A 26,162-nucleotide genomic window follows, 5' to 3' on the forward strand; every position below is an offset into this window, starting at 1 on the left:
GGGAGGAACAACTCAGAAAAAGAGGGGGAGGACGCTTGCACAACTCAGAAAATATAATCACTGATAATAAATTGTACAAGGAGGCTTTAAAGGTTCATGGAAAAATGGAACTACCAGATAATGGATTTTTTCCATGAACCTTTTGAAACCCTCTTGTACATGTAGTAGCTATTGAATTGGTATGTTTTGCTGTATATAGTGTCTGTGTATATATTGCCCTTCTTCCTTTGCCCCTAAGACAGAAGCTCAAAGGATCAAGATCAGATGGAAGTGAAAAGAAATGAAGGTAGAGGAGAAAGATAGAACAATAGAATAAAGGAAAGAGAGAATGATGGTGGAGAAGGTAGGAAGATCAGGACAATACAAGATAAAAAAGGGATGAGATTTAGAAGAAAGCAGCATGGAAATGAAAGTGGGGAAGAGTAAGAAACGTTTAGGGTGAAGCAACCCCTGGGGATCAAGAAGAAGGTGGAGAAAACATCTCCAGGAACAACCTGTAGGGAAAGAAAACAGTGGAGAAGTGAAGAGAATGAAGGAATTAACCACCAGGATTCATTGTTGTTGTTAATAAGTGCCATCGAGTCCCGTCCAACTCATAGGAACCCTGCTTAGGCTTTCCGATGAGTGTCTGGTGGATTTGAACCACCAACCTTGTAGTTCAAACCGACGTTTTGGTCCAGTGCTTATCCTACAGAGATCCATCAGGACTCTTAACAGGATTAATTAGCTACTGTCTATTAAATGCCACATACTTGCCAAGTACAGTACTAGAGTTTTGCATTTATAACATGACTCATTAGGCCAAAGTTAAGTTCAGAGTATGACTGTTTGTGAAGCTATGGACCAGGAGAGCCACAGAGTATCTGTGCCTCTCCTGAGTCTGTCCCATGAATCTGTCTGTATGAGATTGGGAGAGAGATGCTTTGTCTACCCCCATCCCCAACGCTGGAGGACAGGGGCTGGCTCAATCACAAAGGTGTGGGAGAACAGAAGTAGACTTATTCCTGAGCATAAGAGAGACACTACCATCTCTGGAACAAGTCGGAGTCCCTGAAGGCAAGCCAGTACTAAAAATGAATGTCCTATGACCATTTGGACACTTATGGACTGGTGACACTTCAGACAAAAGGCTCAAAATTATTTTGCCTCATTTATTTCTCTCTTATAGCAACCTTGTGTGCAGGCACTGTGATCATCTCTGTTAAAGTCAAATTACTTTCCCACCTCCACTATGATTCCAACCTTGGCCAGTTTCATGCTCTTTCCACTTCACTTGAAAGCTTCTCACTCTGCTATCCATTTCTGGTTGTTAGAGAAAATGCATCCCAGGAGACCAGCCTCAGAAAACCTTCTGATAGAAAAGAGGATGATTTAGAGTAGAGAGAGAAAGGAGATGTAGTATTGGTCCAGATGTGAAGACCAAGTGGAAAGGGGCCATGGTGAATAATGAAGATAAATGGCAATAGTGCTTTCTGCAGGCGCTTTCCACTTCAGCAGGAGGGCAGTTAGAGAGCCTGGACAAAGAGAAGAAGAATTTTGGCATCAATCAGGGAAGGCCTGGGCACGGGATGCAGTTGGTTGACTTTAGCCATAGGCACACAGAGGCCTGGAGCTATAGGACTTGAACTTTCTGTCCCTCCCAGCTTCACACGGACATAAGCCTAGTGGCCAACACAGCCCCTGAGCTCTGAGCCATGGTAGCAATACCGACTAAGGGATTTGTGAAAGTTTGTGTGTCTTGCAGGGGCTTTGTTCCCGTGTGACTCATTAATTGACCCATTGCTCCTTAAAACTTCAGGGAGCCTGGTTCAGACCATTAAATCCCTTCTATTGGCCTAATTCGTGGCCTGACATCACAGGCCTAACAACATAATCCATTTGTCCTAATTTGATTTTTTTTTTCTTTTCAAGAGGCTTCCTTGGCCAGGTTTTCTCATTATGATATGATTCATCAGTGTGGTAATTCCCATTAGAATTAGTATCTCAGACATGATTCATCTTCAGAAATATTCAGCTGGAAGCATCATGTTCAGAAAAGCCTGTCACATTAATGGCCACAGGGAATTTCTGAAGAGTGCCCTTTATTAAGCTCATATTGCTTGGGTTTTGTCCTGTGCTGGACTCCGAAATATAGAATAAATGGGATCTCACCCTTGCCCTCAGGAGCTCCCATCTAGAAGGGAGAGGATGGCATGATGCTTATGGGATGGATAATATGGTGATGGACAATGATAAGGTCGGTCTCCTGAAAGACCAAGGTGGAGCCCTGGTGTGGCACTGTAGGATAAGCACTCAACCACAGGTTGGTTTGAACTGCAAGATAGGTGGTTCAGACTCACCAGCTGCTCCTCAGAAACCGTACACAGGATTGCAATGAGTTGGAACTGTCATGACAGCACTTAACAACAAAGACCAAGGCAGTGAGTGGGTCTCAAACTTTAGCAGTAATCCAAATCCCCTGGAAGACTTATTAAAACCCTGACTGCTGAACCCCAGTCCCAGAGTTTTTGATTTAATAAGTCCAGGGTTGGACTCCTGATATGGCACTGCGGGATCAGCATTGGACTTTGAACCACAAGGTTCAAACCGACCAGCTGCTCCTTGGAAACCCTATACAGGCTTGCTGTGAGTCAAAACCAATCCCACAGCGCTTACAACAATAGCAACAACAACAAAAGGTTGGGCCCAAGGAGCCCTGGCAGCCCAGATTTGTTTGTTCTCCTGGCAGTCCATGGCACAATGAGTTAAATGTTGGGCTTCTGAAAGGTCAGCAATTCGAACCCAGCAGCTGCACTGTGGGAGACAGATGAAGCAATCTGCTTTCATAAAGATTCACAGCCTCAGAAACCCTATGGAGCAGTTCTGTTCTAAGGGTCGCTGTGATATGGAATTGACTTAATAGCAGTAGAGTTATTTTTTGTTTTGTTGGAGGGTGGGGTCCAGAAATTCCTGGATTGTACAAATGGTTAATATGCTCGGATGTTAACCGAAAAGTTGGAAGTTCAAGCCCACCCACAGTGCCTTGGAAAAAAGGCCTGGAGATCTATTTCCAAAAAACTTAGTCATTGAAAACCAACAAAGTAACAGCTCTACTTGGACACACATGAGGTTACCATGAGTTGCAATCAACTCAGTGGTAACTAGTTACAGGTTGGGATAGGATCCAGAAATGTGCATTTCTAACAAGTTCCCAGGCGATGCTTGTTGGTCTAAGGCTTCAATTATTCAACTCCTTTCTCCATTGCTAAGCAGTGTGCTTTGTGCTGGAGACAAAACGTTGCATAAAACATGGTCTTTAACCTCAAGGAAACTCACAGCATAGAAATGGAGAGTTAACAGTTACTCACATACTTCTCAGAAAGTACCACCATAGAATTTTGCATAGAGTGCATTTAAAGCATAGAAAAGAGCATGATTGTTTCTGACTGGAGCTCTGGGAAAGCTACTTGTTGTTGTTGCTGCTGCTGTTAGGTGCTATGGAGCTATTTCCAACTCAGTGACCTTGTGCACAACAGAATGAAACCCTTTCTGGTCCTGCACCATTCTCACAATTGTTATGTTGGAGCCCATTGCTGCTGCCACTGTGCCAGTCCCTCACTTTGGGGCCCTTCCTCTTTCACTGTCCTACTCTACCTGTTATGCCCAGAATTTGGGGTCCCCAAAGACCACCAAGGAGCCGACACCGATGCAAATACATAAGGGTTGTTTATTCAAGCTCCAGCTCGGACCCCACCAGCATCCGACGCAGCGGATGAGGGATGGAGCCTCAAACTCTCAGTTATTCGTGCCTGAACTCTGACTCCACCTGCATCCGATGCAGCGGATGAGGAATGGAGCCCTGAACCCTTTGTCTGTGGGGTTTTTCAGCTTTACAATATTTGGATTGGTTGACATTTGGCAAAGTATGAGATGATACAGTTTAATTGGTCAGTACTGGTGGTCTTTTGTTCTTAGGCTAGGATAAGGAAAACATCTGGCATCTGGCCTTGGGTTGTCCTGTCTACTGCTTATCTAGTTCTTTCTGTTGCTAGGGGTGAAAGGATATTCTAAGGCAGCATGAGCTGATTTAGCACGTTCCTGGAACAGGAGGACGTGTTCAGGCTAATATACAGAATGGAGCCTTTTTCTTGGTCCTACATACCAAGCATGACATCCTTCTCCCGGTACCGATCCCTCCTGACAACATGTCTGAAATATGAAAGACAAAGTCTCGCCATCCTGGCTTCTAAGGAGCATTCTGGCTGTACGTCTTCCAACACAGATCTGTTTGTTCTTCTGACAGTTCATGGTACTTTCAGTATTCTTCTCCAACACCATAATTCAAATGCAATGATTCTTCTACAGCCTTCCTTAGTCATTGTCCAACTTGAAAGCTACATGAAAGAAGCAATGGTTGAATGAATGGGTAAAAAAACACTTGGGGTTGAAAGTCTACATGTAGAAGAAGAGCATTTCAAGTTGTTAAATCCCCAGATTATTAACATTCCTGGTAGAAGCTGGTGGCACAGTTCTGGTTAATTGGACTATTTTAGCAAAGCCTTTATTTTTGGTTCTCTGGAGTCCTGTTTGCTCAGTGTCTCGTGCTGGTCTGCATGCTCTCAGTAGAATGGAATTCTCTGCACAGCCACTTGAATGGAATGTGGAATAGAGCAAAGGAACTGGGCTGCTACCAAAACCCCCCTCCCCATCCCTGCCACTCTGCTCTCCAAGCAGCCTCAGCTACCATCCCCCCCTCCATTAGACTCCCTTTTTCTGTTGACTCTTGTGTGTGTTTGTGAATTGAGTGAAGGTTTACATAGTGCATACATTCAACAAATCATATACTTGGTTTCACTACAATGATTACAGTCCCCTCCGTGTATCATCAGTTAATGGTGTTTGCCTCTATTTGTTGCCATTGACGCTCCAGGAAATACGGTAGCTCTCATATCATGGCGTTTTGTTTAAACACAGACACTCATCAGAAGTCAAACATCCAGCATCTTCATCCTTCCAGAACACTATTTCCAGATTTCAGAAATTAGGAAAGGGGCCCATGAGACCAGTAAAAGGGGCTCCAAACCAGCACAAAGCTAAGCTCTTACACTTTTCCATAAGAGAGGCTCTTATATTATCACCCAGCCTATTAACTCATAGTTAGCACATAGTTACAATAAATGTGATTCTTTGTTTTTCTAGACAATAATGATGATCAAAATAATCATCAAAATGAAGACTAATGATTACTACCCTCCATCCGCCATAGCTAGGAGACAGAGTTGACTCTAGAGCAGCGGGTTTTCATTGTTGTTGTTTTCCATTGAAGAAGGCCAGGGAATATAGTTCATAAAACAGCAACATGAAGAAGGACATTGGAGATAATGTTGACTGGCTCCTTTGTATTAAAGGTATGAAAAGTTTAGAGCTAGAGGTTTAGTCATTGGCTCAATATCACACAAGTCATTATTAACATAATTTTTAACATGGCCATAATCCCTTTAGCTGAAACTTTATATTTATTGAGTTAAATTAAATCTGAACAGTCAATACCTGAATCCATATCCTGTTTGTGATGTCCCATGATCCTTCATCATTTCCACAAAATATTGGCATGGAGAATTCCAAAAGGCCCTGCCATCAAGTTAATTCTGATTCATAGAGACCCTATATACAGTTTCTGGCGTTGTCAGTCTCTATGAGAGCAGACAGACTCATCTTTCTCCTGCAGAGCAGGACTCTAGACTCTAGACTCATAGAAAGAGAAAGGTTGTATGCTGGCAGCCAGAAGACAGGTTAGCAGAATGTGCTCTTTGGTTGCTTAAATGATTATCTATTCCTGAGTGTTTTTGTGTACATTCAAACAAAACATAGGGAATAGAAGCAAATACTTATTACGGTTGAATGATGATGCACAGAGGGGATTGTAATCATTGCAATGAAACAAAATACAATAGGATGAGTGTAAAACTGATGTTGTCCCATGTGCAACCATCACTCAATTCACAATAAAAACTTAAAAACAAACAAAACAAAACGTAGGCAGTTCAAACCCATAAACCGCTCAGAAGGCAAAAGATGTGATCGTCTGTTTCCATAAAGGTGAATGCTTTGAAAACCCTGGAGACAGCTGAGCACTTACTCAACCACTGTACCTTCAGGGCTCCTTAGCACCATTGTCGACACTGGAAATACAGGAATGAACAAAAGAGAGAAAGTCCTCATGAAGCTGGTGCAGTGAGAGGAAACAGACAATAAACAACAGAGATGGAGATACCATTACTCCAATAACCCCCTCTTGAAAGTGGTGTCTGTGACATCTCTAGTTGTTGTTGTTATCGAGTCATTTCTGACCCATAGCGACCCTGTATAGGGTTTCCTAGGAGCAGCTGGTGAACTTGAACTGCCAACCTTGCGGTTCACATGGCTTTGCAGTCTGGCGCATTAACTCACAACGCCACACCAGGACTCCCTAAATATTCAGTTTGGTGGTTAGCAGCAGTGGCTAAGAATTGGATAGAGTAGATACTGAGCCCTACCTGTGTGACCATACTCATTCATTTCTCATCTTTAAATGGTGACCATAGCCGGACCTCTTCATAAAGTTGTGTGAAAACTCAGTGTCTAGTTCATGTCAAGCTCTCAACAAATATACAGTAGTTACAAGCATTATTATTAAGAGTTAAGGACCACCTAAGTAACAAACCTCCCTGTTGAAAGATTTCCAAAAATATGCCATCAAATCTTGAACATTGTAAGTTTCCATAACCCTGACTTCAGAAAGACATCTTTTAAAACACAGTGAATATAAAATTGATGCTACTTGACAGATAACCTCTTTGGCCCAAAAAAGTTAAAACAAAGCCTTTTCTGGCTCTATGCAAGTTTCCTCTTGGCTGTGTGCTATTGGCCTGGGACTCTGGTTGCTTGTACCTTTCAGTGCTCGAAAATCTGGTGTCTCTGAATTACCCTGGCTCTCTTCGGCCTTGGTATGTTTGCTTATTTTGTTTTGGGTCTGCACTCCATGTCCCAGTGTTACTTTCTATAAGGCATCCCTCTTTCTTGAGGCATGGAGAACTGTATTTTCTTACATGTTGTCCAAATGTTGTTGTTTTTTTCTGCAAGTCACTTCAAATATTCACAGTGGTTGTTAAACATGGGAGCCATTTGTGGGGTGCTGTTTACACATTCTTCTATAACTATAAATCCTCAATCATGTCCAAACCCTTGACTTCGGTTGCTCTCCTTTCCTTACCCCTCACAATGTCAGCAAGTCCCATAGAGCCTTCTTATAAAGTTACCTTGACTGTAAAAGAGGTCTTCAAAAAGTTTGTGGAAAATTGCAATTCTGTTTTTCTACAAATATTTTGAAGCCCCCTTATATGTAATAATTTGTCATAACTTGTTTGGTCCCCCTGCTTATTGCCTGCTTCTCCCATTAAAGTGAAACTCTTCGGGTTCACCACAGCCAAGTACCTAGCCTTTGGGGTTAACATAACGTGTGTGCTTAATAAATCACTTGTTGATTGAATGACATAGCTGCCTAGTGTTCTTGGATACCATGTTGTGACACATAAACTTTATCTCCAAAAAAAAAAAAAAGATTTTGATCCATAGAGGTCGGTAGACTGTCTAGTTTTCAACACCTTGTATTACTACATCAATCAAGTGAGATAAAGTTTCTGTTTTTCTTTTCACTATGTAATTTAAAACTGTACATCTCCATATAAAGGAAATTGATTTAGTCATTCATTAGTCATAATTTGAGTATTTCAAAAGTATTTAGGGTGGCCATGAAAGGAGTTACCATGAATAAAACAATAACAACAGCCTTGCAAACATCATGTAAGCCTCTTGCCAGATAAACGATTTTATCCCGAATCCCACTGTTTGGACTTTGGGTGTGACCAAGTAGGGTGCAGTGGATAAAGCTGGATCACAGAGAGGGACAGGTCTGGGCCTGAGTCCTGGCTAAGTCTCTTACTTACCAGCTGTATAACATGGATTGTATTTCTCCACTTTTCTAGACTACTTTCCCATTTTCGAAACAGACTCAATCTCTTAGGATTCGTGTGTTGAATCAAACCTCACACAGTGAAGTAATTATCATTGTTCCCAGCACACCATCATGTGTCAGTTAACTTTTGCTAATGATTTATCACAACAACCACTGAGTTAGTGCATTATTCTGTGAGCTGGTTGATTGTCCTAGTCAGGTCACCACATCTCTGCTGAGCTTTCTCTGTGTCTACAGTCAGTTGGTGGGTCGGACCAGTAACTGGATGATCTAGGATGGCCTTATGCGTCTAGCTGTTGGCAGGCTGTCAGCCTCGGTAACCGGAGTGGCTGGGCTATGCAGGCTAGCGTGGGCTTCTTCACATGGCTCTGGCTGCAGAGTTCCCAGCAGTAGCAAGAGAGGACAAGTGCCAAGATTCTGCTTTCCTCATCTTCATGTCCATCCTGCTGGCAAAGCAAATCACAAGAGAAGCCTAAAGTCAGCGAGGGGAGAGTTTGATGTTCATCTTTGCAGTCCACCACAATCATCAGTATCGTGGCAATTATGAATATTTGTTGAGTACTTGCTAAGTGCCAGTGGCTGTTCTAATCACTTTACTTCCATGACAGCTGTCGTTCTCGCCAGAACCTTATGAAGTAGTACCTGTTTTTAAGAAAAGGAAACTGAGGGACAGAAGGGCAAAGCAATTTGTCCATGATCACACAGTTGGGAGACAGAAGAGCTGTAATTCAAACCAAGGTTTCAGAACCAAACTCATAACGAGTGTTCTATACCAGCCACTGCCATGGTATCCAATTCTGACTCACAGCAACCCTATAGGTTTCTGAGACTGTCTTCACAGGAGCTGACAGCCTCATCTTTCTCCGTCAGAACAGTTGGCTCATGGCCTGCCATTTGGGCCCCTGTATTAGACCCTTGTTATTAGCGCTCCAGGATAAGCACTACACTGCAAGGTTGGTGTGAACTGCAAGGTCAGTGGTTCAAACTCACCAGCTGCTCCTCAGAAACCCTACACAGGGGCTCAACAGCACTTACTAGTATTATAGCGATACTGAAAGCTGTAGGAGAATAAGGCAGAGCTGGAATGGTAAGATGGTAGGAGAGAAAGAAACTTGAAGAAGGAGAATGATAGAGTGACTGTCTCTTCAGAGAGTCCACAGAGCTCAAGGAATAAGAAAAGGCCATGAGCTTAAAGCAAACTATTCCACAGGCTAGGAGTCCTGGTGTGGCGCTGTGGGTTAATGCACTGGACACAAGGTCAGTGGTTCAAGCTCACTAACCGCTCCTCGGAAACCCTATACAGGGTCACTGTGGGTTGGAACCCACTCAACGACACCTAGAAACAACAATATTCCACAGACTAAGTGTTGTGTTTAAAAAAAAAAAAATCCATAGTCACATAATTTGAAAATGCTCAAACATTCAGTCCAACAAAATTTAAATGTTTTGGTGTTTTTCTGTTGTTTTGTTTTGTTTTACTCTAATTGCCTTTCTGCAAATCTCCAAATGGTGAATATTTGCCAGGTTTCTCAAACTTCCATGATCAGGGGACACACCTTGGAATGCTTAATGAGGGCTGGGATCTAGGAAGATGTGATATGGAAAACGGAAAGAACACGGTGCTGAGCAAGGGTAGAATGAGGCTGTCAGCAGTGTGGCCAATAAAGAAAGCAGACCAGCCCACCAAGAACTCACTACTGTCTGCATGCGCATCACTTTAAAGCAGAACCTTTTTGAGCATCAGTCCTCTCCTGAAGCAAATACACAAAAACCATCATGCGCTCCCCACCTCTGATGGATTCAAGCACTTGGCTTAACATCCAAGGCTGTCCTTTATCAAACAGGCTCACCTTTCTCTTCTCATTCCCCACTTCTTCCCAACACTCGCTGCTCACCGTCCTGAGGACACCTTCTGACCCTACCATAAGTTGTCTTCCCCACCTGTTCTAGTGAGAATCTTGCCTGCATTCCAAGGTACAGGTCAAATTCTGCTTTCCCTGTGGATACCTTCTTTAACCATCAGATCTCCTGGGGGGTCCTTTTTCCTAAATTTTCAGATCATTTCTTTTTGACGGATTTGGTTGGGACTTAGTGTGTTAAATTCTGCCTGATATGGTACTGAGAGAGGAGCTGTGTCTATTTGCCTTCACAATACACCCAACTAAGATTAGTACATTATCCAGCACTATGTAAGAGTACAGGTATATAGCCCTATGATTTTGAATTTCGTAGACTGTGTTTTGTTGCTATACAACAGCCTGTTCCCAGGGCCAAGAACTTAGTTCTCGTCCCACAGGCTGGCCCCATCAATAGTGACAGCATCGTTTCACTTCTAGACACTGGGTTGAATGCTTTACATGTATTATCTAATTGAATCTCACAACATCCCTGAGAAGGGGTGTCATCATCCTTGTTTTACAGGAAAAGAAACTGTCTTCCTACAGTTTATGGTCAAGGTAGAACCAGATATCAAGCGCCCACATACCCTGCTTCTAAAGCCTGACTCTTTCTGTCCCAGCACGCCATCCATGACCACACTGACCACTGGACATTTAATGGCAGACTTAAGCTAAGAATTCACACTCTACCTTCAAGTACAAGTGTAGACCAATTGACAGATGAAGGCAGAGAAGACATCTAGCTAAGGTCCATGTAGTTTGAATATGCACTGGTTTCTAGATGCATTGCAGGGTTTCATACGGACCTTGTACAGCTGGCCGAGGTCCTCTTGAGTACCTGGGGGCCCTGGCTAAGGTAAGACTTGGAGTATACAACATCCTAGGGACCTGGGGGGCTTGCAAGTTCCTTCTCTTCCCTGGTTACTCATTGATGTCACCAGAGGGGGTGACCTCTATTTCCCACCTACTGTAAGATATTTTGTTTTGTTTGTTTTGAACTTTTTATTATGGATTGAGTGAAGGCTTACAGGGCAGATAATCAATTTTACATTCAACAAATCGTACACTTTGTTTCATCTCAATGATTGCAATCCCCTTCATATAACATCACTTATCCTACTTTCTCCCTGCATTTCTTGTTTCCAATTCTTCTTTCCCAATGTTCTGAATTTTGTCCTTGGCTAAATGCTGCCCTTTGGATCTTGAATGGTTGGGTAGTCTGTGGTGTGCATACTTCATGAGTGTTGGTGACACCTATCTACCTACCTATTGCTTGGCTAAAAATTGAGCCCCGGGGGTGATTTCTGTTATATGCTTGAAGGGTCACAGTTGTGGTGTTCCACCAACCTACAGTAGGTTTTGTATTATCTATCTCTCTCCCTTCTGACTAGATTATAAGATCTGTGAGGAAAGCAGCTATCATAATCTTCCAGGCACGATACGGTGACCCACATATAAAAAGCCTTAAGAACTGTTTGTTGATTTGATAAATGAATGATGAGTAGCATGATGAACGCTGCACACTATAGTAAACCTTACTCTCACCATCACAAAGCTAGAGTGACATGTTGTTGTTGTTGTTAAGTGCCGTCAATTCAGTTCCAACCTATAGTGACCCTGTATTGGGTTTCCGAGGAGCGGCTGGTGAGCTTGAACCAGAAGTCTCTGACTTCCCTGAATGCTTGGCAAAACCCAAAACCTTTCTGCAATAATGTCAAGTCTCATGATTGTCAGGCGTCATCTTCCAAATTAGATGGTGAAGTTCTGCAGCACAAGGGTGTGTTTTACCCTTGGCTCATACCCTGTATCTTTCAAATTGGTGCCTCACACGAAATGCCTAATGAACGATTGCATTGGAATGATTGGGAACCTGTCCTAATAGTCCAATCTTGGGATAATTCATGATGAGTTCAGGTGATAACGGGAAATAAATTAGTATAATGAGAGACAGGGCAGGGAGAGTGGGCAGGATTTGTCAGTTCACTGGGCACAGATGACAGAGGAGGAGGACAAACTAAAAAGAATTCAAAGATTGGCACCCCGCTGACAGATTGAAGGTTTATACCCAAGGAAGAAATGAAGATCTCTTTTCCCGTGTCACTTCAGTGCGAGCATGGAGAAAAGCTGCTACTTGTGCTTCATGGAGGCAGACAGACATGGGACAGTCACTTGAGAGAGTCCAAAAGGACCAAAAGGAAAGGTCACCCTTGTCTCTGTGCAGAGGAGCTTTGCTCTGCTGAGGAGGAGACATTTGCGTTGAACATATTTTGGTTGGTACCACTTGTATGAGCTCTGTTTGATAGCAGCGTTGTTTGAATGGCCTATTTCATAACTACACATAGCTTTTCCAAATAAATTGTGTCTGTAGAATGTTCAGGTTAATGCATGAGTCCAGTGCTCAAGAGTGTTTGTGCTACAGTGACTGAGCCGTCTTTGTTAATAAGTCAACTTGGCATTTTGTCAACAAGTTAATTTGCTTTTCTAAGAAACTGGATGAATACTTCCTGTACTTTGTTATTCACAGATCTACAATGCAGTGAGAAGACAAGAAGAATCAAAAGATACAATTGGATTTCTTCTCCATTTCTTCAGAAAGCATACAGATTCTGAGGCAGCCCATGAGAAGATTAGCATTGGTCCATGCTTACAGCGCTGTGTCCAAGACACTGTATGTGAGTACCGTACCACCCTCCAGAGGACTGCCGTAGCTCAGTACATCACCGGGTCTCTCCTAGAAGCAACCACATCTTTAGGAGCAAGGAGTGGCCTTCTCAGTACTTTAGGAGGATCCACTGGACGAATGATGCTGAAAGGTAATGTATGCAATCTCACTTCTCACTTTTCACCTTTATGCACAGAGTAGAATCCTTAGAGACTTCCTGAGGGGAAACTGAGTTCACTTAGCAGCAAATTTCAATAAATAAATAAATTCAATTTAAAAAAAAACCTGTTCCTTCAGGAGAATAGAAAAAAGTCCTTAATCGAAATCCTTTCCAGCTTAAACATTCCAAATAAGAAGCGTTAGGATTTTTGAGATTTCATTTTGGAAACAAGTAAATGGTTAAGAGGCCATCTTTTTTTTTTTTTTTAAGTTTCTTTTTGTATTTTTTTTATTTAGACATGTGATTGTTTCTAGTGGTAACCCATGACAGATGTCAGTTGCTGTTATAAGATGCTTGTAAACAAGTGTGATCATGTGATCACAGCAAAAACCAGCAGTGATCAAGAACAGAGTAAACTATAGTTCTTCTTCATACCTAGAATCCAGAATCAATAGGTAGGTTCAGCACATTAACCAGAAAATCCAAAGGCCATCTTAAAAGGACAGGATAGCCATGCATTTCACTGAAAAGGAAAGCCAATTAGAAATGGAAAAAATTCCCAGCTATTTCCCACGAGTAGCAGACAGGCCAGAAATGGCAGCACACCAGAGAACCTCGGAGACTTAGGCCCTGACAGCTGTCATAACCTGCTTGGCAGTCTTCCCTGGCAGGAAGCTGCCAGCCAGACGGGGACCACGCAGAGCAGTGTCTCACTGCCTAGAGGCTGCCCAGAACCCGCTCTGGCATCCGGTCATTTCTCTCAGGCAGAGGAACTATTGTCCCTCCATAGTGAGCCCTGAGACCTGGGGCTAGTGGGCCAGTGAGTGACCTTCCTTCCTGATCCTCTACCCCTAGCAAACCTCCACACATAACTGGGCAGGCCGGAGAGGAAACCACCACCCTAGGTACATACTCTGGGTGCTGGGTGCCATGTTGATCTGATTTCTGGAGTCATCTTACCTTCTTTGTATCGATTACAAATTATTGACCGAAGAAAATCACAGTGTGTAACTGTGTTAATCCTGAAGAATAATGGGGCAAACCCGGTTTTCGTCCCCAGTCAATACTCCTCATACATACCACCCATCTGTCAGTAGTAGATTGTGTAAAACTGAGTCCTGATGTGGTGCTGTAGGATAAGCAGTAGACTACTAACTGCAAGGTTGGTGGTTCAAACCCACCAACTGCTCCTCAGAAACTGTACAGGTTCGCTCTGAGTCAGAACTAACGCACCAGAACTTAACAATAACAACATGATGTGGAGCTGGATTCAGCAGAGCTTCCAGACTAAGGAAGAGTAAGAAGAAAGAACTGACAATCTAGTTCTGAAAATTGGCCATTGAAACCCTTCTGGATCACAGTGATCCAGTCCTCAACTGATCATGCAGATAGCATAGGATCGAGCAGTATGCTTCCACTGTGCATGGGATGGCCCTGAAACAGGGCCTGACTCCGTGGCATCTAACAGCAACAACAACCATGGGGAGAAGCATGGTTTCATATGTTTTTCATTCATTCAGCAAGAGGTTTTTGAACTCCTACTATGTGGCACATGCAGTAAGCATTGGGTTGTTCACCACAAGGTTGGCGGTTCAAACCTACCAGCTGCTCCACAGAGAAAGATGAGGCTGGCTGCTTCCATGAAGATTTGTAGTCTTGTCCTAATGGGTCACTGTGAGTTGAAATCGACTTGACAGCAATGGATTTTCAGTGGGTTGGCATATGCTAGTAGGGAACAAAACTAGCATAGTTGCTGGCCTCGTGGAGATTAGCTTGCTAGATGGTAAAGACTCTTTTGGACAACCAGCGATCACACTCATGTAACTCCCTTTGTCTGCTGTGGTGCCCTCCTAGATTGTGTTCGCCATCACTGCTATCGTATTGAGATTGGCAAATGGGATTAGCATTACGGCAATGCTTGTGGCTACATGCCAGGGCTTCATCCTGTGAGTGACTGGACCTGTGTTTACCAGGTACCCATTTTGCCCTGCAGTGTGTAGATGTTAGGAGAGACCCTAATGAAACTTACATTCATTCACTTGCCTTTAAGGTGTTTATGTTCCTAATGGGGAGGCTGGATCTGTATGTACCATGTAATCAAAGAATAACATGGGAAGTAAGTGCCAAGTAATGTAGAAATGGCACCAGGTGTTTAAAGAGTTAGGAGAGAGCTCATGGCTTAGTTTGAAACCCGAGGCCTCAAAATAACAAGCAAAAGTCACTTTCTTTCTTATACCTGCTAATTGCAGAGGGACAGGTTCAAGGCCCCTGATCAAGGCCAGCTTGCTTCCAGTCTTACAACTTATAGGAAGAAGTAAGGAGCCTGCTAGCTAGCACATTTTTTGCCCTGATAGTAACTTAATCTCTATTGTTATTTGCATTTTCTCATGAGGGTTTAGGCCTTCGTGGATGGACCTTCCCAGCTCTGAAACTCACTGGACCATCAACTAACATACTAGATTATATTGGTCTTTACACAGGAGTTGGGAGTTTGTAGAGTTTTCTGGTTTGCAGCTCTGTAGTAGCTTGTGATGATTCTCTGTGAGCAGCTCCCGCTGAAAACTACACTTAGCTGTTTGGCTTCGTCTCTAGGCTTCCCTCTGTGACTGCTGGCTTGCATTCTTTAAACCTTTTTCAATTTCGAGGTTCCTTCCCAGGAGATTTTTAAATGCTATTTGTGCCACAGTTAAACATATGCTCCTTCACCGTGCAATAGAAGAAATTTCATTAAAAAAACAGATGGAACTTCAAGGACACAGAGGATACGGCCTCCTAAACCTTTTTTGGTTTTGAGCTCTGTTGGCCATCTACTCTGCCAGGGGTCTGAAGGACATGCCAGCTCTTATGATTTGCCAGACTGTATTGTCCATCTTGTGACATTGTAGGATAAGCACTGGACTGCTAACCATAAAGTCAGCAGTTCAAAAATACCAGCCGCTCCTTGGAAACCCTATACAAGGTCACTGTGAGTCAGAACCATATAACAGCACCACTTAACAACATCAACATGGTCCTTAGATCCTGTGGCATAAAGCTGAGCAACAGCTTTCAGTTCTGCCGTGCTAGAAAGTCTCTGGCATGTGCATTGTGTACACCCAGTCCCCAGCTTGTAAGTGGGTTTCATTCTAGAAGTTCATTTCTCAGGAGTTGCACAGAATTTAGAGAACTTTCCTGTAATTAAAGAAATTTGGTTCCCAGATTCTTCTGAAAAACCTCTGTGACTCATAACACAGTTGAAATCTGTACACTTCCCGTGAAATTAATAGAAAACAAAATAAAGCACACTCTCGGAATACTGAGAATCAACCCACGAGGAAAAAGCAATACAAGAGAGTTTGAAAGACAGTTCTTGTTGAAGGGAATAATTATAATCCAAAATAGATGAGTACAGAGTTAAATTTCAACTTTTTATGGAGACTTTGAGAACTTCTGACCATTTCAGAGATTTTAGAGCTTGGCAGCTGTCGATGTGATCTTTGTCATGGTTAACGTCACTTTAAAGCTCATACCTATAGAAAAGAATTAGAAAATTGTTCCAATTACTAAAGGAGCTCTGGTAGCGTAGTGGTTACGAATCGGGCTGCGAACCTTAAGGTCAGCGGTTCGAAACTACCAGCCGCTCTGCGGGAGAAAGATGAGGCTTTCTACTCCTGTCAGGATTTACACCCTCGGAAACCCTGTACAGGGTCGCTATGGGTCGGAACCGACTCAACGGCACTTAACAACAACAACATATATTTTTTTAATGGGAGGCTTACAAATGGAAGAAAGAAAGGAAGAAGACGGTGTGGTAGTTAATTCCCTCCACCCACGCACTCCTACCCCCAAACGGAAAGGAGAGAAAGGAAGAGGATCAAAGAGCATGATTTCTTCCATGAGGGAGATCACATTAGAAGTAGATTAAATGGAATCGGGGACAGTAAAGAAAAAGGAGGGGCGTGTTTCCTAGGTCTTTGGTCCCACACCTAATAAGATATAAGATAATTGCCGAGAATGTGAAAGAGTTAATTAGTCAAACCGCTTTTCACAGGGCCTCCAGGTGGCCCCAGACCCACTTGTCTTCTGGAAGTGGTTGTGGTAACCATATGGGTTTGGAACAGCCTGCAGTAGGAGACAATAGGAGAAAAAGATGTGCAACCAACTGTTCACTATTCACAGGTTACAAATTGGTAACTCAAGACTTAATTGACCCCTAGTTCTGCAGTCTCGCAGCTTACCACAGCCTCTGGGCTTCTACTAACTCTTTAATGTCTCCAAGAGCTTCCATGGCTTACGTGGCTTGAGAGGGACGGCCAGCAGTCACCACACAGCTTTCCTGGTTGTCCTTCCAGAGCTGCGCAGGATAGTCTGTCTACTGAATTGAATGTTGGTCAAGTCATGAGAAACCTGTTTTGATATGAGCCACTGGTCAGCAAAGATGCATCACTGACAGCAAGGGAGTGTTATCTCAAAATGGAAAAATTGAGAGCCCACATCATCCTGCAAGGAACCTTCTTTTCTTCTTTCTCTTTTTTTAATTGCAATTTGGCTGAATGTTTACAGAGCAAATTTGTTTTCCATTCAACAAGTTATATACATTTTGTTTTGTGATAAGAGCTGTGATCCTTTCAATGTAACAGCACCCTTTTCCCTTCCTCCCTGGCTTCCCCATTTCCATCCATCTTTCTTTCCTACCCCTTTCTGCCTTCTGAGTGTTTTTTTAAAAGGCAAATGCTGCCCTTTGAGTCTCCTAGTTGACTGTAGGGAACACTTTCCTCCCTCCAACCAGGACTCAGTTAAGATCATTTTTCCCTCTGCTCCTGTCTCCTTCCCTTCCCATCAACCTTACCAACCTCTCAAGATTCATTCTTTTCAGCAATAGCAGTCAAATGAATTCGATTTTAATAATCAGGAATTTCCTAAATCCGCCAGCAGCTTGTCTTCCTTTATTTTTTGATGTTTGTTTTTTTAAAATGTTTTGTGACATATAAAAGACTGAAGCAACCAAATTAGATAAATCTTGATGTAGAAAAGGATTTTTCAAATAGTGCAGGTAATTGCTTTCAAATGTGTTTTATTATACCAACAACTAGTGTAACAATTTTAAAGCATTAAACTCACTGTTCCTTTTTAAATTACTGTTAAGTTTGTAAGTGAAATAATGACATATTTTCATACAACCAGAACAAAGTTTAGTTACCCTGATTTAAATTATGTGGTAGGAAAGAAAATCTCACTATTCATTTGAACCGGAGAGTTTATGTGTGAGGGGCAGTGGGGGGAATAGGGAGTAAGGTGAGAGTGTGTGGTGTGTAGAATGGCTACATTAAAGTTATTAGTCATATACAGACTTTAAATAGCATGGTGGCTCTACATGGTAGAGTGGGTAAGCATTGTACTTCTAACCACAACATCAGTGGTAGGAGCCCTCCAGCCAATCCTTGGGAAAACAATGAGGCTTTCTGCTTCCACAAACATTTATAGCCTCTATGAGTTTGAACTGACTCAATAGCACTTAACAGCAACATAACAAATAGAATATTAATGTGAGAACAAACACAGACTTAATATTCTTATTTGAAATTAGGGTGTATTGTGTGTTCTGATCAAAAGGTCTAATAAATTTTCTACTTCTTTTCTTGTTTGCAATATACATATTCTATTTGTGTTATTTTCTAAAGCTAATAACTTTGCACACACAAAAAAATACATAATAAATTATAGTGGAAATACACACACACATTTGAACCTCATGATTGTACCTCACAAATAATTAAGTTTATAAAAGCTGTCATACTTGATTTCCTCATAATCAAAACAATCTCCTTGACATGCCTACCAGGCAGGGAAAGGCATGTACATACTTCTAATTCCAAGATATAGGCTTATTTAAAGAAATTCCTGATTTATCATTTTCATGACCTTGAAATTATTTCCTTGATATCTAGAAGCAAGCTTTAATGTAATGTGGGGTAAGTTTCTGTACCAGTTAATCAACTGAAAAGTATTTGTTAGTTGCTTAGTATGTTCTAGTGCTGTGTCATCTCTGGGAAGAATGCAGAAGACTCCATCTGGGAGTCTTCAACTTGTAAGAATAATATTTCACTCTCCAGAGAAACTGTAAGGCTAGGTTTCGGGCCTATTGAAATGGCCCTTAGCGCCTCTAGAGATTCAGATAATGCTGGAGTTCTCAGTTGATGGTTGGGTCTATAGTTTATGTGACCAGGAAGTGTGACAGACACAGTGACAAAAGTCCTCTGCCTTGTGACCACAAGGGGTCAGATATCATCTAGGGCTGTGACCCCACCGGCAAGTGTGACTCCCTGCTCCTGTGTCCAGAGAATATGGCTCCAGATCCAGGCGCCAACTCTAAGAGCTTCCGCCCCTAACAAGGGCTGCCTCTCCAAAGAGCCGCTAAGGAGGGAAGTCACTGGAGACATGATGCTTCTTGAGTGAAAGCCATTCTGGGATGTTTTGGTTGAGAGGAAGAGTCAAAAGTCACAAAAATTTGTGAATATTTTTTTCAAGATGGCATTGCCATTATTGGTATCTCTAAAATTTTCAGTTCTTCCATCTGTAAAGAGGAATCTGGGCCTAATGGGAGGAGGATTAGAGTTGGCTAGGATGATGATAATACTTGTTCACAAAATTTCAGTTCTTGCTTTGTGCCCAGCATTGTTCTGAGTGCTTTTCAGGTATGATTTCATTGAAGAACAGCGCACAAATTGCCATCCCTCACAGGTGAGGGAGATACTGTTTACTGAGAAGGAAACCAAGGCCCGGTAATGTTCAGAAACTGACCCAAGGATGCACAGGTAGTCAGGGATATTGTTAGGACTTGAACTCAGACAGACTGTGGAGTGGTTCCTAGCACCCACACTAATGTACCAAACTCTTCATCTGCATTATCTCATTTAGTCCTCATGGCAACTCTGTGAAGAAGAAATTATTAGTGCCAGGAAACTGAAGCTCAGAGAGCTTAGGTGACTTGTTCAAGGCCACATAGCTAATAAGTAGATACTGTCATACCAGATCAACCTGCTCCAAGACCTGTGGTCTCAGCCACAATGGAGATGTGTCTGCAGCAATCCACAGCCTGGTGCATGTTGGCCTTGTTTTAGTTGTTTGGGGACTTTCTAGTCCCAGGTTCCTGCTACACATATACCTCCCCTGACACAGGACTGGGTACAGAACAGACAAGTCCATAAACCTTCATGGAATTGAGTTCTGGATATGTTTAGGGATTGGAAACATGTAATTGTCAGTGCTTTTTATTTTATTTTTGATAATACTTCATTGAAGGAAATCATTAACATCAGAATTATGCAAACTAAAAATGCAAATGCATTCAGGAAGTATCTAAGCTGGTGCAAGAGACAATTTGCTAAGTTCCGCAGTCATTATCAGCAGCAGAGCCCTCCAAGATTGCAGGATTTATCTCTGCTTCCTCTCTCAGTCCTCAGCTGAACTCCTCTCCCTCTTCTTCGGGTGCCCACCGCCTCCAGCCCCTCCACGCCTCTCTCTGCAGTAGATCTTACCTGGGTTTTATGAAGATCCTGACCTGACGGGGTTAGAACAGAAACCTAAAGTCTTGATCAATGAGGCAAACTTTCTTGGGAGGGCTGGGGGACAGGTGGATGAGGTGAGGATTCCTGACAGTGGGAATAGGGAGCGGAGGGTCCCAGGTGGAAAGACACAAAACAGGTTTAAAAAAAGCAATTGGAAGAGCGTCGTGTGTTTATGGGTCTGTGGGGCTGCTCTGGCCAAAGTCTGGGAGTGCAAGGAGTAGGTTGGAGGATATGAAGCTAGGTTATGGGAAAAGAAGCATTTATATGGGGCCGCGTTTTAGGGCAGCGTAAACCAAGGACTTAAGGAGCTCTGGTAATGTAGTGGTTACAAGTCCGGCTGCTAACCTCAGAGTCAGCAGTTCAAAACCACCAGCTGTTCGGCAGGAGAAAGATGAGGCTTTCTGCTCCATAAAGATTTACAGTCTCGGAAACCCTACACAGGGTCACTATGAGTCAGAACCGACTCCAAGCCATACCACCAGCACCACCAAACCAAGAACTTGGATATTTGCTTGCAAGTAATGAGGAAACACTGAAGATTCTAAGGAGAGGGGTGGCATGATCAGATTGAGTTTTTAGAAAGGTCCATTGGACTGGAGTGTGGCTTGGGTCCATAGAGTGTCATCCTTAGTCTACCTACATCAGAGCCACCTGCCATAAGTGTCCAAAATAGAGTTTTTTGATCTTCTCATCCAAACAGCTATGGTGATTTGTGTGTGTGTGTGTGTGTGTGTGTGTGTGTCATATTGAGGTTTGAGTACACTTGCTAGAGAAGGTTGATGGGGGCCAGAGAGCGGCCGGTGAGCTTAAACTGCTGACCTTGCAGTTCAAATTGATCTTGCAATCCAATGCATTAACCCACAGCGCCACACCAATACTCCAGCCATCACATTAGGGATAAGTAAATTAAATGGTTGACCAAACATAGCAGGCTAGTTTTTCAAGTAATCATTTTGTATGGCTCGTGAATGATGTTACCCATTTTGGCAGAAAAAAAAGATTGATGGTTCAAACCCACCATTCACTCCTTGGAAACCCTATACAGGGTCTCTATGAGTCACAACTAACTCAACAGCGCTTAACAACAACATCCCTGAATTAGAGGATAATAAGCAAATGAATTGCACTGGGGAGTCAATAAATATATTTAAATTGAATGGATTTTCAAAAAAGAAAAGAGAGGGAGAAACTTAAGAATAGTATTCAAAGCAATTACCAATAGGAAACCAACTAAAAATGCTATATACTTACTATCATTTGGAGAAGTAAGCCAAATTCTTTATCTTTCACCAAAGTTAAGACATTATTCTTAAAAGAGAGTATAGGGAGAAATCTAAGTGTAAACACATTTTAGAATAATGAGATAACAGCCCAAAAGAATAAGCACAGAAACTCTAAACAGAAACTTCATTGAAGTAAGGTGAGGAGATGATGATGCTGTGTGCAGTGGAGTCGGTTCCAACTCACAGCGACCCTGTACAGGGTTTTCAAGGCTGTAAATCTTTACAGGAGCAGAAGGCCTCAGCTTTTTCCCACAGAACAGCTGGTAGTTTCGAACTCCTGGCCTTGCAGTTCGCAGTCCGATTCATAACCGCTACGCTACCAGAGCTCCTATAAGGTGAGGAGAGGAACTCCGAAATCGATGAGACTGGTGGTGTGGGCTCTCTGTGACCTGGGACTGTCAGCCTTTGAGTTGCTTCATCGATTGAAGGATTTGAATGTGGGTATCATTCTGTCTTTGGCTGGAGTCTTGACTTCAACACTGCATAACCTTGAATTACTGTTACCATTGTTACATACCAATAGATCGGTTCAACTTTTAGAAATCCTATGTACGAAACACTGGCCAGTCATGCAACATCCCCACAATTACTGTATTTGAGCCCGCTGCTGCAATCAATGCATTTCATTGAGGGTCTTTCTTTTTTATGCTAATCCTCTACCAAGCAAGATGCCCTTTTCCAGGGATTGGTTCCTCTTGAGAATGTATCTAAAGTACACAAGACAAAGTATGACTATCTTTGCTTGTAAGGAGCATTCTGGCTGTACTTCTTCCAAGATAAATTTGGTTTTCTTTTTGGCAGTCTGTGGCATAATTACTGTCCCTCACCAACACTATCATCATTCAAATACTTCATTCAGTTCTTCTCAGTCTTCGTTTTTCATTGTACAGCTTCCACATGCGCATGAAACGATTGAAAATATCATGCTTAGGGTCATGTGCACATCCATCCTCAAACCAACATGTCTTCTTTTTATCACTCTAAAGAGGTCTTTTGCAGCAGATTTCCCAAAACAATATGTTGATTGATTTCTTGACTGCTATTGTTGTTTGTGGGTCCAAGTAAAATGAAATCCTGGACTTCAATAATTTCTCCATGTATCATGATGTTATTAAATTCAGTTGTGAGAATTTTGGGGTTTTTTTGTATGTTGAGACGTAATCCACACTAAAGACGGTATGTAGTCTTTGATCTTCATTAGTAAGTGCTTCAAGTCCTATTTACTTTCAATAAGCTAGATGATGTCACCTGCATATTACAGGTTCTTGGTGAGTTTTCTCTGGTCTTACGCCATGTCCCTTTTAGAGTCCATCTTCATGGATTATTGGCTCAGCATACAGATTAAATAAGTATGGTGCACACCTTTCCTGATTTTAAACCATTCAGTATCCCTTGTTCTGTTCTAACAACTGCCTCTTGGTCTATGGACAGGTTTGGCATAAGCACAATAAAGTGTTTTGGAGTTCTTTGCAATATTATCCATAATTTGTTATGATCTACACAGTCTAATGACTTTACATAGTCAATAAAACACAAGGAAACATTCTTCTGATATTCTTTGACTTCAGCCAAGATCTGTGAGACATCAGCAGTGATATCCCTATTTCCATATCTCTTCTGAATCTGGCTTGAATTTCTGGTTGTTGTTGTTGTTGTTAATTGCCACCGAGTCGGTTCCGACCCATAGCGACCCTGTACAGGGTTTTCGAAGCTGTAACTCTTTACAGGAGCAGAAAGCCTCATCTTTCTCCCGTGGAGCGGCCGGTAGTTTCGAACTGCTGACCTTGTGGTTTGCAGCCCAATTTGTAACCACTACGCTACCAGAGCTCCCTGTAAATGTATTGTTGCAACCATTTTTTAAAGGATCATTTGCAGAATTATACTTTCATGTGATACTAATGGTGTTAAATGAGATATATACAGATACATACAAAAAGAGACAGAGAGAGAATGAATTTAGCATAGTATCTAGCCCTTAAAAAAAACACTGCTGTTGAATCTATTCTGACTCATAGTGACCCCATATGGGGTTCCTAAGGCTGTAAATCTTTATGGTTGCAGAAAGACTCAATCCTTCTCCCAAAGAGCAACAGATGGGTTTGAACTGCTGACCTTGTGGTTTTAGCACTCCAGTGCTTACTACACAGCGCTACCAGGGCTCCTTATCTGATCTTTGTTGTTATTGTTAAGTACCACTAAGTCTGTTCTGACTCATAGCAATCCTATATAGGATTTCCAAGGAGTGGCTGGTGGATTTGAACTATCCATCTTGCGGTTAGCGGTCCAGTGCTGATCTAGGACCCCTGCCTAGCTGGACTAAGAGCAGAGCTTCTGAGTTAAGAATGGTAGAGGGCTGGCATTTCAAGGTGCTATATAACAGATCCTGTTGTGGCGCTATGGGTTAGTGTACTGGACTATAAGTTGGTTTGAACCATAAGTTTGAGAGTTCAACCTCTTAGAAACCCTACAAAGGGTATCTATGGGTTGGAACCAACTCAATGGCACTTAACAACCACAGCAACAACATACAATAAAAGGAAGTGTTAATCATCATTGCTGCCATATTTATTATCTGATGATGGCTTTATTGGATGTAGCACCTTGAAATGCCAGCCCTCTACTTTTCTTAATTCAGAGTACTTCAGAGGCTCTGCTCTTAGCCCAGCTCTTAGTTAGAATTTCCTTAGGGCCCGTGCATTTAAGGACTATCACCTAGTGAAGGAGACAGACAAAGAGAAATGCAATTTTTTTTGTTGTTATTAGGTGCCATCGGATCAGTACTGACCCATAGCGACCTTATGCACAGCAGAACGAAACACTGCCCAATCCTGGGCCAGCCTCACTATTGTTGCTGCTCTTGAGTCCAGCCATCGATGCTGCCACTTGGCTAATCCATCTCGTTGGGGGTCTTCCTCTTTTTCTCTGACCCTCCACCTTACCAAACATGATGTCCTTCTCCAGCAAATGGTCCCTCCTGATAATATGTCCAAAATATGAGAGATGAAGTTTGGCCATCTTGGCCTCCAAGGAGCACTCTGGCTGCACTTCTTCCAAAACAGGGCAGTGCAAATGCATTAGCAGAAGTGGGCACAGTGGTTAACCAGTGAAACAAGCCCTGGCCTGTAATACTAACGCTCTATTATTTCTACTTTATTCTCCACTTGTATCATCTCGCTTCTCTACAGAGCTGTTGTTGTTAGTGCCATTGAGTCAGTTCTAACCCATAGCAACCCTGTCTAGGGTTTCTGATGAGCGGCTGGTGAGCTTGAACTGCCAACCTTGCGTTTCCAACTGACTTTGTAGTCCAGTGCATTAACCCACAGTGCCACACTAGGACACCTCTCTACAGAGCAGAAAAACATTTACTTGTGGGATTGAGAACTGTGTGCCTAAATCTCTGATTGGTCCAAAATTTATTGTTCAAGTTAAAATGTTTATATTTTTATGAAGATTAATTACTTAATAGAATAAAATTAAGTGAGTTTTTCAGTACATGAAACTAATCCTTTTGACAGTTTCTAAGTTGTTTATTGTTTTCAAGGACAAAAGCTCATTTGAATGAGCTATGAAAATTCGTGTCCATGGGAACATTCGTAAAACATAATGGAATATGTTTATAATCTGTTTATAATAACATGTGGTTCAGTAGCAAGTATTTAAGAGGCAAAAAAGAGAAGACCTCAAGATAGTCTGAGTCATTATTATTATTTCTTTTGGAACTAAAACCAAGACATCATAAAGAAATTAGCAGTACAGTTAAATCACAAGGGTATTTTAAAGTATATTTAGTTTTTGAAAGGCTGAATTCAGGAACATCTAAAATGTTTTAACAATTTAAAATACAAAATGGCATTCTGAGTCTTTTAATTTCATGTTTCCTTATGACAACAACTTTTAAAAATATGTATTTTCTAATATTAGTGTCACATATTATTCCATGAAGACCTGAACAGACTTATACTTCAAACCCTCTGAAGCGCTTCCCTTGAATTTTACAGTCACAAGAAACACCCTTGGTAGCCGTGAGTGTTGTGAACTCTTTTACTCTATTTATGCCCAGAATCATATTTGTGCATTAATAAGCAAACTCATCTAAAATCCACTTCAAACAGATATTGGCATGGATACTCTGGGAGCCTGGTAGAGAACTGAGACTCCAGAAAGGTTCAGAGACTCTCACAACTGACAAGATCTGACCTGATAGATGACCAGGTGTAGAAGCAAAATCTTTAATCAACTAATAGAGAGCAGAGCCAGCATTTGAACCCAAGTTTGCTTGATTCCCAAACCTGAGTTCTTAACTACTAGGAAACACATCAGCACTATCTTCAGGTGTCATACATGATACCAGGTGCTCTATCATGTTGTTAAGTGCTGTCAAGTCAGTTCTGACCCATAGCAACCCTGTATAGGGTTTCCAAGGAGCAGCTGATGAGTTTGAACTGCCGACCTTGTGGTTCACAGTCCAGTGCTGATTCTACAGCACCACACCAGAATTAACTATATATGCATATATATGTTGTTGTTGTTGTCAGGTACCATCGAGTCAGAACCGACTCATAGCGACCCCATGCACAGCAGAACGAAACAATGTCCGATCCTGGGCCAACCTCACTACC

General features: G+C 42.2%; 1 protein-coding gene across 2 annotated transcripts in view; it reads left to right on the top strand.

Annotated features, from left to right (window-relative positions):
• PLCE1 (phospholipase C, epsilon 1) overlaps positions 1-26,162 on the top strand; it is a 349,465-nt gene that overhangs the window by 133,987 nt on the left and 189,316 nt on the right. For both annotated transcript variants that reach the window (XM_006831159.1, XM_006831160.1), the window contains exon 2: positions 12,416-12,704. In XM_006831159.1, coding sequence (XP_006831222.1) covers positions 12,416-12,704 — 289 coding nt within the window. The remainder of the gene's footprint in view (positions 1-12,415; positions 12,705-26,162) is intronic.

This window comes from Chrysochloris asiatica, unplaced genomic scaffold (genome assembly GCF_000296735.1).
Source record: "Chrysochloris asiatica unplaced genomic scaffold, ChrAsi1.0 scaffold00003, whole genome shotgun sequence".
NCBI lineage: Eukaryota > Metazoa > Chordata > Mammalia > Afrosoricida > Chrysochloridae > Chrysochloris > Chrysochloris asiatica.